Here is a 13,985-nt window from a genome sequence, read left to right on the forward strand (position 1 = left end):
TGTACTGCCGGAGGATTGAAAAACATTTTGAAAGCTCCGACCCTCGTCGAGTATGGCAAGGCCTGCGACAAATTACAGGGCAAAATATTAAAAACGAACTGGCCAGTAGCAGTGCGCACCTGGCTGATCAACTGAATCAATTTTTTAGTCGCTTTGAGGTGGGAACTGGAACTACCGTCACTACAGCATTGGCTACCAGCACATCATCAGAAACTACTACTGATAGACAACCATTTTTATTACAGACCTCTGACGTACAACGTGCCTTTCGGAGCATTAACATTAGGAAGGCAGCTGGACCGGATGGAATCACGGGACGGGTTATTAGGGACTGCGCTGCAGAATTAGCTGGGGTATTTACGGACATTTTTAACCTATCCCTGTTGCAGGGTTCTGTCCCTACCTGCCTGAAGACATCGATTATAGTGCCAGTCCCCAAGCAGTCAGTGGTGGTATCTCTCAATGACTATAGACCAATAGCTCTAACATCTGTCGTTATGAAATGTTTTGAGAGATTGGTGCTAGATCATATTAAGGCTGGTCTTCCATCCACTCTAGACCCGTTCCAGTTTGCATACAGAAGAAACAGATCTACTGATGATGCTATTTCCATCGCTGTCCATACTGTACTGAGTCATCTAGAACGACAGGGAACCTACGCAAGGCTGTTGTTTGTGGACTACAGTTCTGCCTTCAATACAATTCTGCCAGACAGGTTATTTCTTAAAATGACCAACTTGGGTATACATCAGAAGATCTGTCTGTGGGTAAGGAATTTCCTGACTGATAGGCCGCAGACAGTGAGAATGGGACCTCACTATTCTTCTACTCTAGTGTTAAGCACAGGAGCCCCTCAGGGATGTGTGCTAAGTCCCTTTCTCTATTCCCTGTACACATTTGATTGCACCCCACTGTATAAGTCCAACACAATCATCAAATTTGCGGATGATACAACGGTGGTGGGGCTCATTAGTGAGAACAATGAGACTGCTTATAGGAAAGAAGTACAGGGGTTAATTCAATGGTGTAAAGAAAACAATCTTATGCTTAACACCAAAAAAACCAAAGAACTCATAATTGACTTTAGGAGAAAGAAAAGTGTATTTTTACCATTGCACATAAATGGCGAGGAGGTGGAGAGGGTTGGTAGTTTTAAATACCTGGGCATTTATATCTCTGAGGACCTCTCATGGACTGCAAATATTAATATGGTTGTGAGGAAGGTGCAGGGGAGGTTGTATTTCCTGAGAATGCTCAGGGGACTGAATCTATCTCAGCACCTACTTCTGTCCTATTATCACAGTACCATTGAGAGTGTCTTAACCTATAGTGTATTATCGTGGTATGGGAGCAGCTCTGAAACGGATAAAAAAGCTTTACAGAGAATAATTAAAATTGCCCAGAATGTTATTGGGCTCCAACTACCAACCCTGGATGAGATCTTCACGTCTCGCACTTTGAAGAAGTCACACAATATCCTGAGAGATCCCACCCATCCTGCTCACAACTTCTTTGAACTGTTGCCTTCGGGCAGAAGATATAGGACAATGAAAACACGAACCACACGCCTTCTGAATAGTTTCTATCCAAGAGCTCTGATTGCACTAAATAATGATCTTAGGGCCAGTTGCAAGAAATAGCAAGCAGGAAGTAGGAAGGAATGAGATAGGTTTTAGGTTATGTTATGCCTTTAAATAGGTTATGTTATATTCTGGATTATGTTATGTTTTATAGATTATGTCTGAATAGGATGAGAATGTTGGAGATACGTGCAAATGTGTATGTGAACCCGGTCTTTGGGTGGGTGTTTGATTTTCGTTGTTGTGTATACTGTGTATATATGGACAATGACAATAAATTTATCTTAAGCGTATCATCACAGCCGAAAGGACTAGAAATGTGCCTTTTTGAAAATATAAAATCATGGGGCATATATTCTGCATCTGGTATCACATTATGTGCTCCTGCAGAAACATGGCATTGCTGATAATCTCTCTCAGGGTTCTTGGGTGGGTGGCAGAAAGAGAAAATCTAGGTGGCCACTGGGGAAATGTGGTCCACCCTGCTGCAGCCCCTTTCAAAAATCTTAAGGATACATAACACTAACCCCTCCTGCACAAAGCCCTCTACAGTTTCAGTTAAAGTTCCTTGGGTTTCTCACCGATATCATCTGAACCTGCTGCCTCCTTTCCCCCCGCCTTGGTCCGGCAATGCGTAGGTTGGCGGGTGCGCAAGCGTCGCCTTGACGACCACAGATGGTGTAGATTTTTGTGGCCCTGGTCCTGAAGGGAAGTCTCCAGCGGCACCGCCTGCTGGCTGAGGTGAAGTAGTACAAGATGGGGTTCAGGCAGCAGTTGAAGCTGACCGAGGCCAGAGTGATGCGGCGCATCCTGTATATGACAACGGCAAAGCGGCAGTCCTGGATCAGCCCAGCTCGCATGAGGAAGTGCAGCAGGTGGGTGAGGTGGTATGGGAGGAAGCAGGTGGCGCAGATGAAGAGGATGAGGTAGATGGTGCCCAGGGCCTTCCTCTTGCGGGCACTGCGGGGGATGCGAGAGATGCGCCGGGCGATCAGAGGGTAGCTGATCAGGATGACCCCGAAAGGGACCACAAAGCCAAATATCAGCGCGCAGACGTTGTAGGGCATCATGCGCCCGGTCCACTCCTCCAGCCCAAAACTCTCGAAGCAGACGGTCGCGTTTCTCCGGTTGAAGTTGAGGGGCCCCCCGAGGACCAGCGGGGCGGCGATGCTCACTGCCGTCACCCAGAGGACCGCAGCCACCAGCCCGTAGTGGGCGCCCTTGATCCGGATGTACACAAAAGGGTGCAAAACGGCCACGTAGCGGTCAAGGCAGATGCAGGTGAAGAAGGCGATGCTGAGGTAGATGTTGAGGAAGTACATGCTCCCTGTCAGCCGACAGGCAATGTCCCCAAAGATCCAGTTGTTCCGGTTGAGGTGGTAATGGATCTTGAAAGGCAGGATGCAGACAAACAGGGTGTCCACCACGGCTAAGTTGACCAGGTAGACGTAGGAGCGAGGCATGCTGATGGCCTGGCAGGTCAGGAGGTGCAGGGCGGCCCCATTGCCCAGGAGGCCCAGGACAAAGACCGTACTGTAGACAATCGTGAAGAAGGAATACTGAAAGTCTGCTTGGAAGATGCACTCTGCCAAACTGGCGTTGGCAATGGTCTTATCAACGATAGTTGTGTTATCCATCTTTCTCTTTTTTTAAGCTGTGGAAGTGTCTCCTTTTTTCCTAGAGATCAGCGGTCATTTTGCCTTCACATTTCCCTAGGTGGTACGCAGTTCAAAGTCAGAGCCCTGGGTCTTTAGCGGGCAGCTGGAGTTAAGGAGATCTTTGTGGTGGGCTAAAGATGTGCAAGCTTTTTGCCTGTGAGCAGAGCTGACCCAGCGAAGAGCAAAACTGTCAAAGCAGAAAGAGAAGAACATTAAGACGTTATCAAGAGGGCCACAACTTTGCATCAAACTAAGCATCAAGCTAAGCTGCTTGGGCTCTGTGCTGCAATCTCAGTTTTACAGAATAAGCTTGATCAGGTCAAAAGCCCACCTAGTCCAGCACCCTGCTCTCACAGAGGCCAACCAGATGCCTCTGGGAAGCCTGCAAACAGGAACTGAGCACGACTCTCGACTCCTCCATTAGTGGAGGTACAATGCAGCCATTGTGACTGGTAGCCTTTGATTACCTTCTCCACCACAAACTTATCATTACACAGCTGAATGCAGTTGTAAGCTGAAGACTGCTAGATGAACCCCTCGGTCTGATCAATCTGGGGCCGTGCTCATTTCTTCTAGTTCTGGTGTTCAGTGGGTGAGTGACACTCTTAAACATGGACAAAACAGCCTCACCCATAAGAGGAGCTATCAGCAGGCATACAGGGGCCTCAAGATTAGATCACCAAGGAAGGGGACAAGATCCTAAGGGGTCAAAGTGGTGTAGCGCCTGCCCTGTATGCAGAAAGTTCCAGGCTCAAACCCCAACAGCATCTCCAAGTAGGGCTGGGGGAAATTCCCTGCATGAAACCCTTGAGAGCTGCTGCCACCCAGTGTAGACAATACTGAGCCAGCTGGACCCATGGTCTGACTGCATAAGGCAGCTTGCTATCTTCCTAACTTCCCAAACTGTTGAATCAGGACTGAAGATGCTCAAAAGCTACAGAATGTTGACTGGGTGGGGTTGGGTTTTTTTTTTTGAGAGGTGATGGAACAGAGTGACTGCAAACCTGAACAGAGAATCATAGAACTGTAGAGTTCTATGAATCACAGCTTCAGAATCCCTTGCAGAGGGTCATCAAACCTGCATTAAAAAAACTCCAAGGAAGAAGAGCTCACCACATCTATGGAGAGTCCACCCCTGTGTCATTCTAACGAAGTCCGACTTGCGTTTCATTAATGCATCACCATCTCTATCAACTTGCTTTATGAAGCAACCCATCAAGTGGGTGAAGGGTGTGTGTGACAACTTACCAGTCTGCTATCCTGGGCTGCCAGTCTTCAGCTGTTGTACCACCAAGGACTGTTTCCTCTCTGAGGGCTTCTACTAACTCCACACCTCTCTTGAACCTCAGATGGAGAGGAGCAGTCGGCACCTCCGCATTTTTGCAAAGGGGAAGAGAAAAATAAAGTTCCTCCCACACTCTGTTTCGTCTTGAAAAGTCACAGGAAGTGGAGAGCGGAGTCAAAAGCAGCCTGCAAGCTGCATGCACAGCCAGCGGTGTGGGCACTGGCCCCCTCCAAAGGCACAGCGGGGCCTGTTCAGATTAGGGCACCTCGGTCAAAGCTGCTTGGCTGAATGTAGCTCCCTTAGATCTTGGCTGGGGCCTGCCAAGCGTTTAAAAACAAATAGACCCACAACGTAACTGGCTGTGTTTAACTATATAAATTCTTTATACATCATATAAACACAACTCTTTTCACATTATCTAGTTGAGTAGAAGCAATTAAGGACCAACATTTAGAACAGGAAATACAAATAGATCAGTTCTTATATACGTAATGTCCAAACAGAAGCTTTTGTGTTCCACGTATGTACAAATGAATCGGTGGTTGTATAAAGAATTTATATAGTTAAACACAGCCAGTTACATTGTGGGTATATTTGTTAGTTGAATTTACATAACTATTGGTTTGATAGTGTTGTGTAAGGCATTTAAAAACAAGCACACACACTCTTTCCAATCAGTTTTGCAGTGCTCAGCCAGGAACCCAAAGCTGAGATTGACTAAGCCCATGGTGGGCTATTAGTAAGTCACCAGCAGGTTGCGTTTGGGTCACCCATTGTGCAAGTCAGGAATTGGGACCGCAGATAATACAAACCGCTAGTGCTGAGTTTCTAACTGGAAGCTTCGCCTTATCTAATCTAGTTTATCTAACTTAAACTATTACTAAGATTATCTAACATAGCTGAACTAATTTGGCAATCTCTTCTACCCCAATCTTCTAGACAAACGATGATCAGGAAATGTGGTCCACAAAACAGGATATAAAAAAACAATTTCTGCAAGATGCTAACAGTAGCTGCTTATTTTGCACAATCAAAATCAACATATAGCCCTTTTATGTGGCACCCACATGGCTTCACGCATGCTATCTTGCTGTAATCCTCATAACGGCTCTCTAAGCTAGGCCAGTAAGGACCACATCAGTTCTGCAGATGAGGCACAAAAGGCTTTGAACTGAATGACTGCCCAAAATGACCCCCTGGCGAGTTCCTGGCAGAGGCAGAGCTTAACCCCGAAACTGAAGCCACTCTGTTGCATCAAGACCTCACTGGCCAGGCAAGGCCCAGTCCGCCTCCTGGTACCAAGACAGCCCTGTCCTGTGTTTCCAGGCTTATCACTAGGGACTAGTGTCTTGTTCTAAAAGAAGCAAGCAGAGATTCTCAGGATGTCATGTTCTGTCTTACACAGCATAAAACAGCCTGAGGTTCCAGTTCAAGAGCTTTGGGTTCAAATCCTGGTTCAAATGTAATTGCGCTCTAAGCACACCCCCACCCCAAATGTCTGGATATAGTTTGTTTTGTAGGGATGGGATATTGAAGAATGTTCCACGTATGTATGTGAATAGGTTTAAAGACATGTGGCCACATAGCAGGAAAGAGGGCGATCTCCTCCCCTGACCTCTCTCTGTTCCAGTCATGGGGAGTTCAGTTAGGCTGCCATTCCGATTCCGCTTCGCTGATCTCCAAGTCTGCAAAGAGAAGAAGAGGGGAAAGACAGGCCTAAAGTCCGGTGTAACTTGGTAGCACTGGGAAGAGTCCATAGTTCAAATTTCAGCTCTGCCACGAACTTGCTTGATAGCCTTAGCCAAGCCTCCAGCCTCCCCTTCTGCAACATGAGAAATGAGGATACTGACCGCCCTTACTCGATTGTTAGAATCATAGAATAGAATCATAGAATCATAGAGTTGGAAGAGACCACAAGGGCCATTGAGTCCAACCCCCTGCCAAGCAGGAAACACCATCAGAGCACTCCTGACATATGGTTGTCAAGCCTCTGCTTAAAGATCTCCAAAGAAGGAGACTCCACCACACTCCTTGGCAGCAAATTCCACTGTCGAACAGCTCTTACTGTCAGGAAGTTCTTCCTAATGTTTAGGTGGAATCTTCTTTCCTGCAGTTTGGATCCATTGCTCCGTGTCCACTTCTCTGGAGCAGCAGAAAACAACCTTTCTCCCTCCTCTATGTGACATCCTTTTATATATTTGAACATGGCTATCATATCACCCCTTAACCTCCTCTTCTCCAGGCTAAACATGCCCAGCTCCCTTAGCCGTTCCTCATAAGGCATCGTTTCCAGGCCTTTGACCATTTTGGTTGCCCTCCTGTGGACACGTTCCAGTTTGTCAGTGTCCTTCTTGAACTGTGGTGCCCAGAACTGGACACAGTACTCCAGGTGAGGTCTGACCAGAGCAGAATACAGTGGCACTATTACTTCCCTTGATCTAGATGCTATACTCCTATTGATGCAGCCCAGAATTGCATTGGCTTTTTTAGCTGCCGCGTCACACTGTTGGCTCATGTCAAGTTTGTGGTCAACCAAGACTCCTAGATCCTTTTCACATGTACTGCTCTCAAGCCAGGTGTCACCCATCTTGTATTTGTGCCGCTCATTTTTTTTGCCCAAGTGCAATACTTTACATTTCTCCCTGTTAAAATTCATCTTGTTTGTTTTGGCCCAGTTCTCTAATCTGTCAAGGTTGTTTTGAAGTGTGATCCTGTCCTCTGGGGTGTTAGCCACCCCTCCCAGTTTGGTGTCATCTGCAAATTTGATCAGGATGCCCTTGAGTCCATCATCCAAGTCGTTGATAAAGATGTTGAATAAGACCGGGCCCAAGACAGAACCCTGTGGCACCCCACTAGTCACTCTTCTCCAGGATGAAGAGGAACCATTGATGAGCACCCTTTGGGTTCGGTCAGTCAGCCAGTTACAAATCCACTGAGTGGTAGCAGTCAAGACCGCATTTTACCAGCTTCTTTACAAGAATATCATGAGGCACCTTGTCAAATGCCTTGCTGAAATCAAGGTAGGCTACATCCACTGCGTTCCCTTCATCTACCACAAGCTTATTACAACTAGATGCCCAGGAAGAGGTTCAAAGTTCTATACAAATGCACTCTAAGTTTGCAAATCACAACCAATCTTCAAGCGTATTTTCCCACCAGCCTTTTTTTCAAAACAGCGACAAAAGAAGCAGAGCTCCAGTTCTCCAAGTGGCTTAATTCTCCACAGGCAACTCTGGGAATTCTTAGGAGACAGTATGATCTAAACAAAAAAGAATCTAAATATCGTCTAAAAATGAGTTTGGCACTGCTTTAAATGTATAGTGCAGCTGGGGCCAAAGAGGGAAAGGAAGATTCCCTCTACCCATGTTTTCCACACAATGCAGACATTTGTAATCACTCTTCAACATTTCCTTCTTTTCTCCTAAGTTAAAAATCTTGAAATGCTTTAGCAACTGGCATTCAGAAGTATTGCCGCCTCCAGCTGATGATTTGGTTCCCCCTCCCCAGCTTCACAATACCCTTTCTGAGATACGGAGACTGAAGCTTCCTTATATACCAGGTGAAACAAAGGTTCCAGGGTCTCTGGCAGAGAGGTCTCTCTCTCCACTGCAACCTGATCCTTTTTAATGGGAGATTTTTATTTCATGTAAGAGGATCTCTGCCCCACATCCTTCAAACGCAGGCACATTGCAGCTTGGGATAATTAAAATCCAATTCATCACCCTGACACCACAACAGAGAACAGAAACAGTTTGGATTTTCCATCTTGCACACCAACAGATGTTTGGCTGGCATGGCTTAAATGCCTGCCTGAAACTCCCCTGTAGATTCTGCCTATGTCTCTTGGGGGGGCTGACAGTTTTAAGGGAGGGGGTGTTACTGAAAGCAACACATTCAATAGCCTATTGACTTTGCCGTGTTAATTCACACCACAGAACCTTCAGAACACAAAAGAATTCCTCATAAAAATCCCAACTTTTAAGAATTCATTGCACCCTACAAACACCAGTTCTCCAACAGTGGGGTGATAAACAGCAACACAGGACCTACTTCTTGGCTGAGGTGCTCTATCTGCCTCTGAGCTGGACCACTTCAGGCAGGGGCAACCTGATGGTTGCGTGATGCACGCTCAGTTTTCGATTCATCTGTCTGCGCTTGAGACAAGTCTGCACAGGGTCTGGGATGCTGAGGGTTGCTGAGCCTGGGACCTTCTGCAGGCAAGGCTACTAAGCTAAGGATTCTGCGCCCCAGAAGCAAGTGGAGGTTTCCAGACTAACCAGCTTCGCAGTACTCCACATCTTTGAGGAAGAGTCCATCGGGCGGCGCGATGGTGTTGTTGGGGTAAGCCATCAGGTCCCTGATCTCCAAAAGCCTTTGCACCTGACAAGGTTCGAGGTGGCCCTGGCCGACGGACACCAAGACGCCAACCATTCTCCGCACCTGGCAAGGGAAGGAAAGGGAGGGTCAAAAATCAATCCGGCGTCAGACAAGTCCCACAATCTGTACCTGTTAGGGCAAATCCAGGGGCTGTATCGCTCCTAAGTCAAGAGTCAACTCAATAGGGTGAATCTATTGTTAGTCCTTGTTCAAGTACAGTGGTACCTTGGGTTACAAACGCTTCAGGTTACAAACTCCGCTAACGCGGAAGTAGTTGCTCCGGGTTCTGAACTTTGCCCCAGGATGAGAATGGAAATCATGGGCCAGCGGCACGACGGCAGCGGGAGGCCCCATTAGCTAAAGTGGTACCTCAAGTTAAGAATGGACCTCCGGAATGAATTAAGTTCATAACCCGAGGTACCACGGTAGAGCCATTTAAATCAATGGGCTTAAGGTAGTTGTGTCCATTCACTTCCATGGGTCTGACACGGGGTTATATCCAACATTAGACCTGGTCGGAGTTGCTAGACCCATTCAATTGTTTGTTCATTCCAAAGATTTCAGGGCAGTTCACAGAATAAAATACAAGATAAAACACAGAAAATAATTAAAACCAAAAGAACAGAACAATAACACACACGCCCTTCTCACAGTTATATTTAAAGGGCTGTAGGATATTAAGCAGCAAAAGTCATGGAAGTGAATGGGCATGAACAGCCAATGGAACGCTGTGCAAAGGAATGTGCATTTTATTGACTTACACAATTAAGACCTTTGGGGGGGGGCTAAATTCTCAATTTCTTAGGATCCCCCCTCTAATAATGACAAATTTCTAGGCCACCAGACACCATGGGACTCTAGTTCCCATCAACCCCAGCCAACAGACAGGGGTGATGGGAGTTGCAGACCAGCACCATCGGGAAGGCTGTAGGCTCCCCATCTCCCCAATAAATAAATAAAAACTCAAAGAACGGCGGTGGTAATACAACAAACATTAAAACAAATATTGACATTGTCCCATTGGATGAAAGAAGAAAATAAGCTTCTAACAATTAAGAGAGCTAGACGACACCAAACCAGCTGCCTCCATTGGTTCTAGTTTGCCAGTTCTGAATATGCTTGGGAGCAGTTTTCTGCATTTGTCTCTATTCTAGGAGGGGTCAGATTCAAGGCAGGGGGTTAAACAAAACCTCTATGATAGAATCTGCCCTGAGCAGCCACTGCCAGGGACAGGAAGCAGTCACAGACATTGCTTCCAGGGGCTGCTTGTGGGCTTTAATGCCTTTTACAGTTCTTGCTCAGCTGTTGAAGTTCAGTGGGTTGCCTTGGCCAGGCCACTACCTTTCAGACTGGCCCACCTCGCAGGCTTGTCGTGAGGTTTGGCAGCGGGTGGGGAAGAACGACGGAGTCCCCATCTTGAGCCCCTAGGGAGGAAACAACTTGAAAGAAACAGGCCTTTTCCTCTGACCCAGCAGAGCTGCTTTTATAAAAAGGTCACATGGGCCAAAGAACCAGGCAGCGCGAGCCTGTTAGTTTCAGAAAGGAAACTTTAGTTCACTGCTCTCTTTCCTTTTGGCGGGAGGGCGGAGGTGAGCGAGCGTGTGAGCACCTCTGGTGTCACCGACTTCTGCCCTTGCAGACTCTTGTGGGTGGACCACAAGCAGAGCCAAAATGCTGGGCTCCCCCCGCAACAGTTCCCTGCAGCAGGATGTCGGATGGGTAAAAGAGGGAAGGGTTGAGGCTCAGTGGGACAGTTATCTACTTGGCAGAGGATCCCAGATCTGCAAAGGATCCCAGATTCAACCCGCACCATCTCCAGGCAGGGCTGGGAATGCCTCCCGTCTAAGAACGTGGAGAGGCGCTGCCGGCCAGTGTAGGCAACACTAGTGAGGTGCATCTGTCTCCCTCATCACTGACTCTGAGGAGAACTATAAGGGCATTTCTGTTCCCTGTAAGGGCTGGAAGATCCTGGCTGTGGCAGCCTTGGCAGGGTAATGCTTTTAGATGCTTAGGTGGTTTCTAAATAGGTTTTTATTTCATTTTGAGTTGGGACTGCTTAAACGTTTTGATGTCGCCTGCCCTGGCCTCCTTCGGGAACAAGGGCAGGATAAAATAAAGCTAAGAAAAAAGTCATAATGAAAGCAAGAGACAGCTTCCCACGTTTCTTCCTGGAGTTGGCAACCGTCTTGTTGGAGTTCGGATCAATGGATAGCTCTGTTGGTGGTGCTGATAACGCCAAGGTTGCAGGTTCGATCCCCATATGGGACAGCTGCATATTGCAGGGGGCTGGAATAGATGATCATCAGGGTCCCTTCCAACTCTATGATTCTCTTATTCTATGACTTGCAGCGGTGCAGTGGCAAAGCGCAGAGTCCCTTCCTGATAGTCACAAGCCATGCCCCCTTTGAAGATTATACAGTGATTTTATAATCATGAAATACTAATAATAATAGATACATTTCAACCATCAGCGCATATCTCCACGTGTTGCCTTTCGGCTACATCTACTATTTTTTGTGGGGGAAAGGTTTTGGAGGTCTCCCAACATCTTCTTTCACAGCAACTTAAAGTTGTGTCTTCCTCGAAGGTCCACTGCATGCAACAGAACTTGCCCCCTGCTCCCTTGAAACCAAAGCCTTTTGTGCTTTCAGTGTTCCTACATGCTGAGCTTTGGGGCACGCATACTCTTGGGTGTTCTTCTTGCACGCCTTCTCCAGAGGGACTCTAGGAGCCAATCCTCAGTGGCTGACTCACCTCCTTTCACTTTGATTGGCTCCAATCAGCCCAAAACATGGGAAGACTTCTTCTCAGTGCCCAAAAACCTTTCTTTTTGTGCTGATTGGGCGATTCTTGGACCCAGGAGACAGAAACCACTACATCACAGCTGGTTTGGTGCCATTTCCAGGGAAGGGAGGGAGGGAGAAGTGTCAGCCTGGGACCTGGGAGGTAAAGGTAAAGGGACCCCTGACCATTAGGTCCAGTCATGGCCGACTCTGGGGTTGCAGCGCTCATCTCGCTTTATTGGCCGAGGGAGCCAGCGTACAGCTTCCGGGTCATGTGGCCAGCAAGACTAAGTCGCTTCTGGCGAACCAGAGCAGCGCATGGAAACGCCGTCTACCTTCCCGCTAGAGCGGTACCTATTTATTTACTTGCACTTGACATGCTTTCGAACTGCTAGGTTGGCAGGAGCAGGGACCGAACAATGGGAGCTCACCCCGTCGCGGGGATTCGAACCGCCAACCTTATGATTGGCAAGTCCTAGGCTCTGTGGTTTAACCCACAGCGCCACCAGTGTCCCTTAGGGTTAAACCACAGAGACCAAGACAAACCTGGGAGACCAAGGTTCAAATCCCCACTCAGCCATGGGGCTCATGGGGTGGCCATGGGGCCAGTCATTGCCTCTCAGCCTACCTTACCTCACAGGGATAACGGGGAACAAGGTGGTGGTTCTGTGTGGGCCACCTTAGAGGAAAGGTTTATGAACTTATGAACTTATGAATGAATGAATGAGAGAGACTGTGGAGGTGGAAATGAAGGTGTGGAACAACAACAGCTCAGACAAACCAAAAATAGCAGCCGCCCCTCTGTGAGATAACTTAGAAGGAAAAGGATGTGGTTCCATCTGCCCCCCTTGCAGCTGCCCACATTCAGATGCAGGCTGTGGAAATCTGCGAGACGGCAGCTTTCTGTACCCTTCAGGAGGTTGCAGTTTTGGTGTATTAGCAGGGGCTTTATATACTCTGCTCTCCCACCCGGGGAAGGCTGCCCAGAGCGGCCAGTAACTAAACATTTCCTTTATAAATGTAAAACCCCAACCACCGCCACCAAATTACAGTCCTCCAAAAGTTCAAGGAGGGGACAGCGGATGGCGGAAGAAGAGCAGGCCCTTTTGCGTGCAAAGAGCACAAGGCACTCTGCGTAGGGCTGGGAAAGACTCCCACACAGCTGCTGCCAGTCAGAGTACATGATAAGGAGCACATGGGACAAATGTTCTGACCTAGTGTAAATATAGCTTCCTGGGGGAGCATGCCAGATCTAAGGCTATGCGCATAAATTCCTAGCAATTAAGGAGGAAGGGGGCCATGTTGCTCAGTGGGTGGAGCATTGGTGCTGCATGCCTAAGTTTCAACCCACCACATCTTTAGGAAGGGCTGGGAAAGACCCCCTGGAGGTGGCCATAGGAACACTGGAAGCTGGTTTATTACTGAATCAAACAACTGGCCCATCTAAGCTCAGTACAGTGGTACGTTGGGTTACATACACTTCAGGTTACAGATTCCGCTAACCCAGGAATAGTACCTCAGGTTAAGAACTTTGCTTCAGGATGAGAACAGAAATTCCGCGGCGGCGGCACTGCAGCAGCAGGAGGCCCCATTAGCTAAAGTGGTGCTTCAGGTTAAGAACAGTTTCAGGTTAAGTACGGACCTCCGAAACGAATTAAGTACTTAACCCGAGGTACCACTGTATTGTTTACACTGATTGGCAGCAGCTCTCCAGAGTTTTCAAGGCAGGGAGTCTCTCCCAGCTGGGATTGAACCCGGGACCTTCTGCACACAAAGCAGATGCTCTGCCACTGAGCCACAGCCTTTCCCCAAGGTTGGCACAGATGGGACTGAGCTAGATGAGCCAGTGTAAGGCAGATTCCTATGTTCCTCAGGAGTGACTGCAGCTCAGCGGCATGCAGGTTCAATCCCTGACATCTCTGGCCAAAATGACCAGGTAGGAAAGATACTTGACTGCAGCTTTCAGCAGTCCCAGCCTCTAGGATGATTAACAGCTGGAGTCCAGCAACATCTGGAAGGCCAGAGGTTCCCCTCTCCCCGAATACTGCAGGGTTCTTGGGGGAGCCACAGGCCAACACAAACAGCACTTCTAGCATACACCACCAGAGGGCACTGCCCTCCTACACTTTGATGCTTCTATTCAACATTTCCCATTTAAATTTCTCTCTCTCTCTCTCTCTCTCTCTCTCTCTATTCATGCCATGCATTTAAAGCACATGGCTTCCACTCTAAGTACTTTCCTCCTTACAGAGCTACAATTCCCAGTGCCCTTAAACTACAGTTCCCAGCATTCTATGGGGAA

At 47.8% G+C, this 13,985-nt stretch overlaps 2 protein-coding genes across 2 annotated transcripts in view; both read right to left on the reverse strand.

Annotated features, from left to right (window-relative positions):
- PUSL1 (pseudouridine synthase like 1) overlaps positions 1-13,985 on the reverse strand; it is a 63,536-nt gene that overhangs the window by 8,383 nt on the left and 41,168 nt on the right. The window contains exons 7-8 of the mRNA XM_053400786.1: positions 8,801-8,963; positions 6,139-6,208 (exon numbers count right to left, since the gene is read on the reverse strand). Of these exons, the coding sequence (XP_053256761.1) occupies positions 6,165-6,208; positions 8,801-8,963 (207 nt within the window). The 3' untranslated portion in view covers positions 6,139-6,164. The remainder of the gene's footprint in view (positions 1-6,138; positions 6,209-8,800; positions 8,964-13,985) is intronic.
- On the reverse strand, positions 1,917-6,158 carry LOC128419732 (lysophosphatidic acid receptor 6-like). The gene is made up of 2 exons (XM_053400781.1): positions 4,483-6,158; positions 1,917-3,425 (listed from the first exon to the last, which is right to left on the reverse strand). Exon 2 carries the CDS (start codon positions 3,215-3,217, stop codon positions 2,135-2,137), a length of 1,083 nt encoding a protein of 360 aa, XP_053256756.1. The 5' UTR covers positions 3,218-3,425; positions 4,483-6,158; the 3' UTR covers positions 1,917-2,134.

This window comes from Podarcis raffonei, chromosome 8 (genome assembly GCF_027172205.1).
Source record: "Podarcis raffonei isolate rPodRaf1 chromosome 8, rPodRaf1.pri, whole genome shotgun sequence".
Taxonomy (NCBI): domain Eukaryota; kingdom Metazoa; phylum Chordata; class Lepidosauria; order Squamata; family Lacertidae; genus Podarcis; species Podarcis raffonei.

What these genes read in the sequence shown, in the direction of transcription:
- LOC128419732 (XM_053400781.1), bottom strand. Translation starts at nt 3,217, where the DNA reads ATGGATAACACAACTATCGTTGATAAGACCATTGCCAACGCCAGTTTG.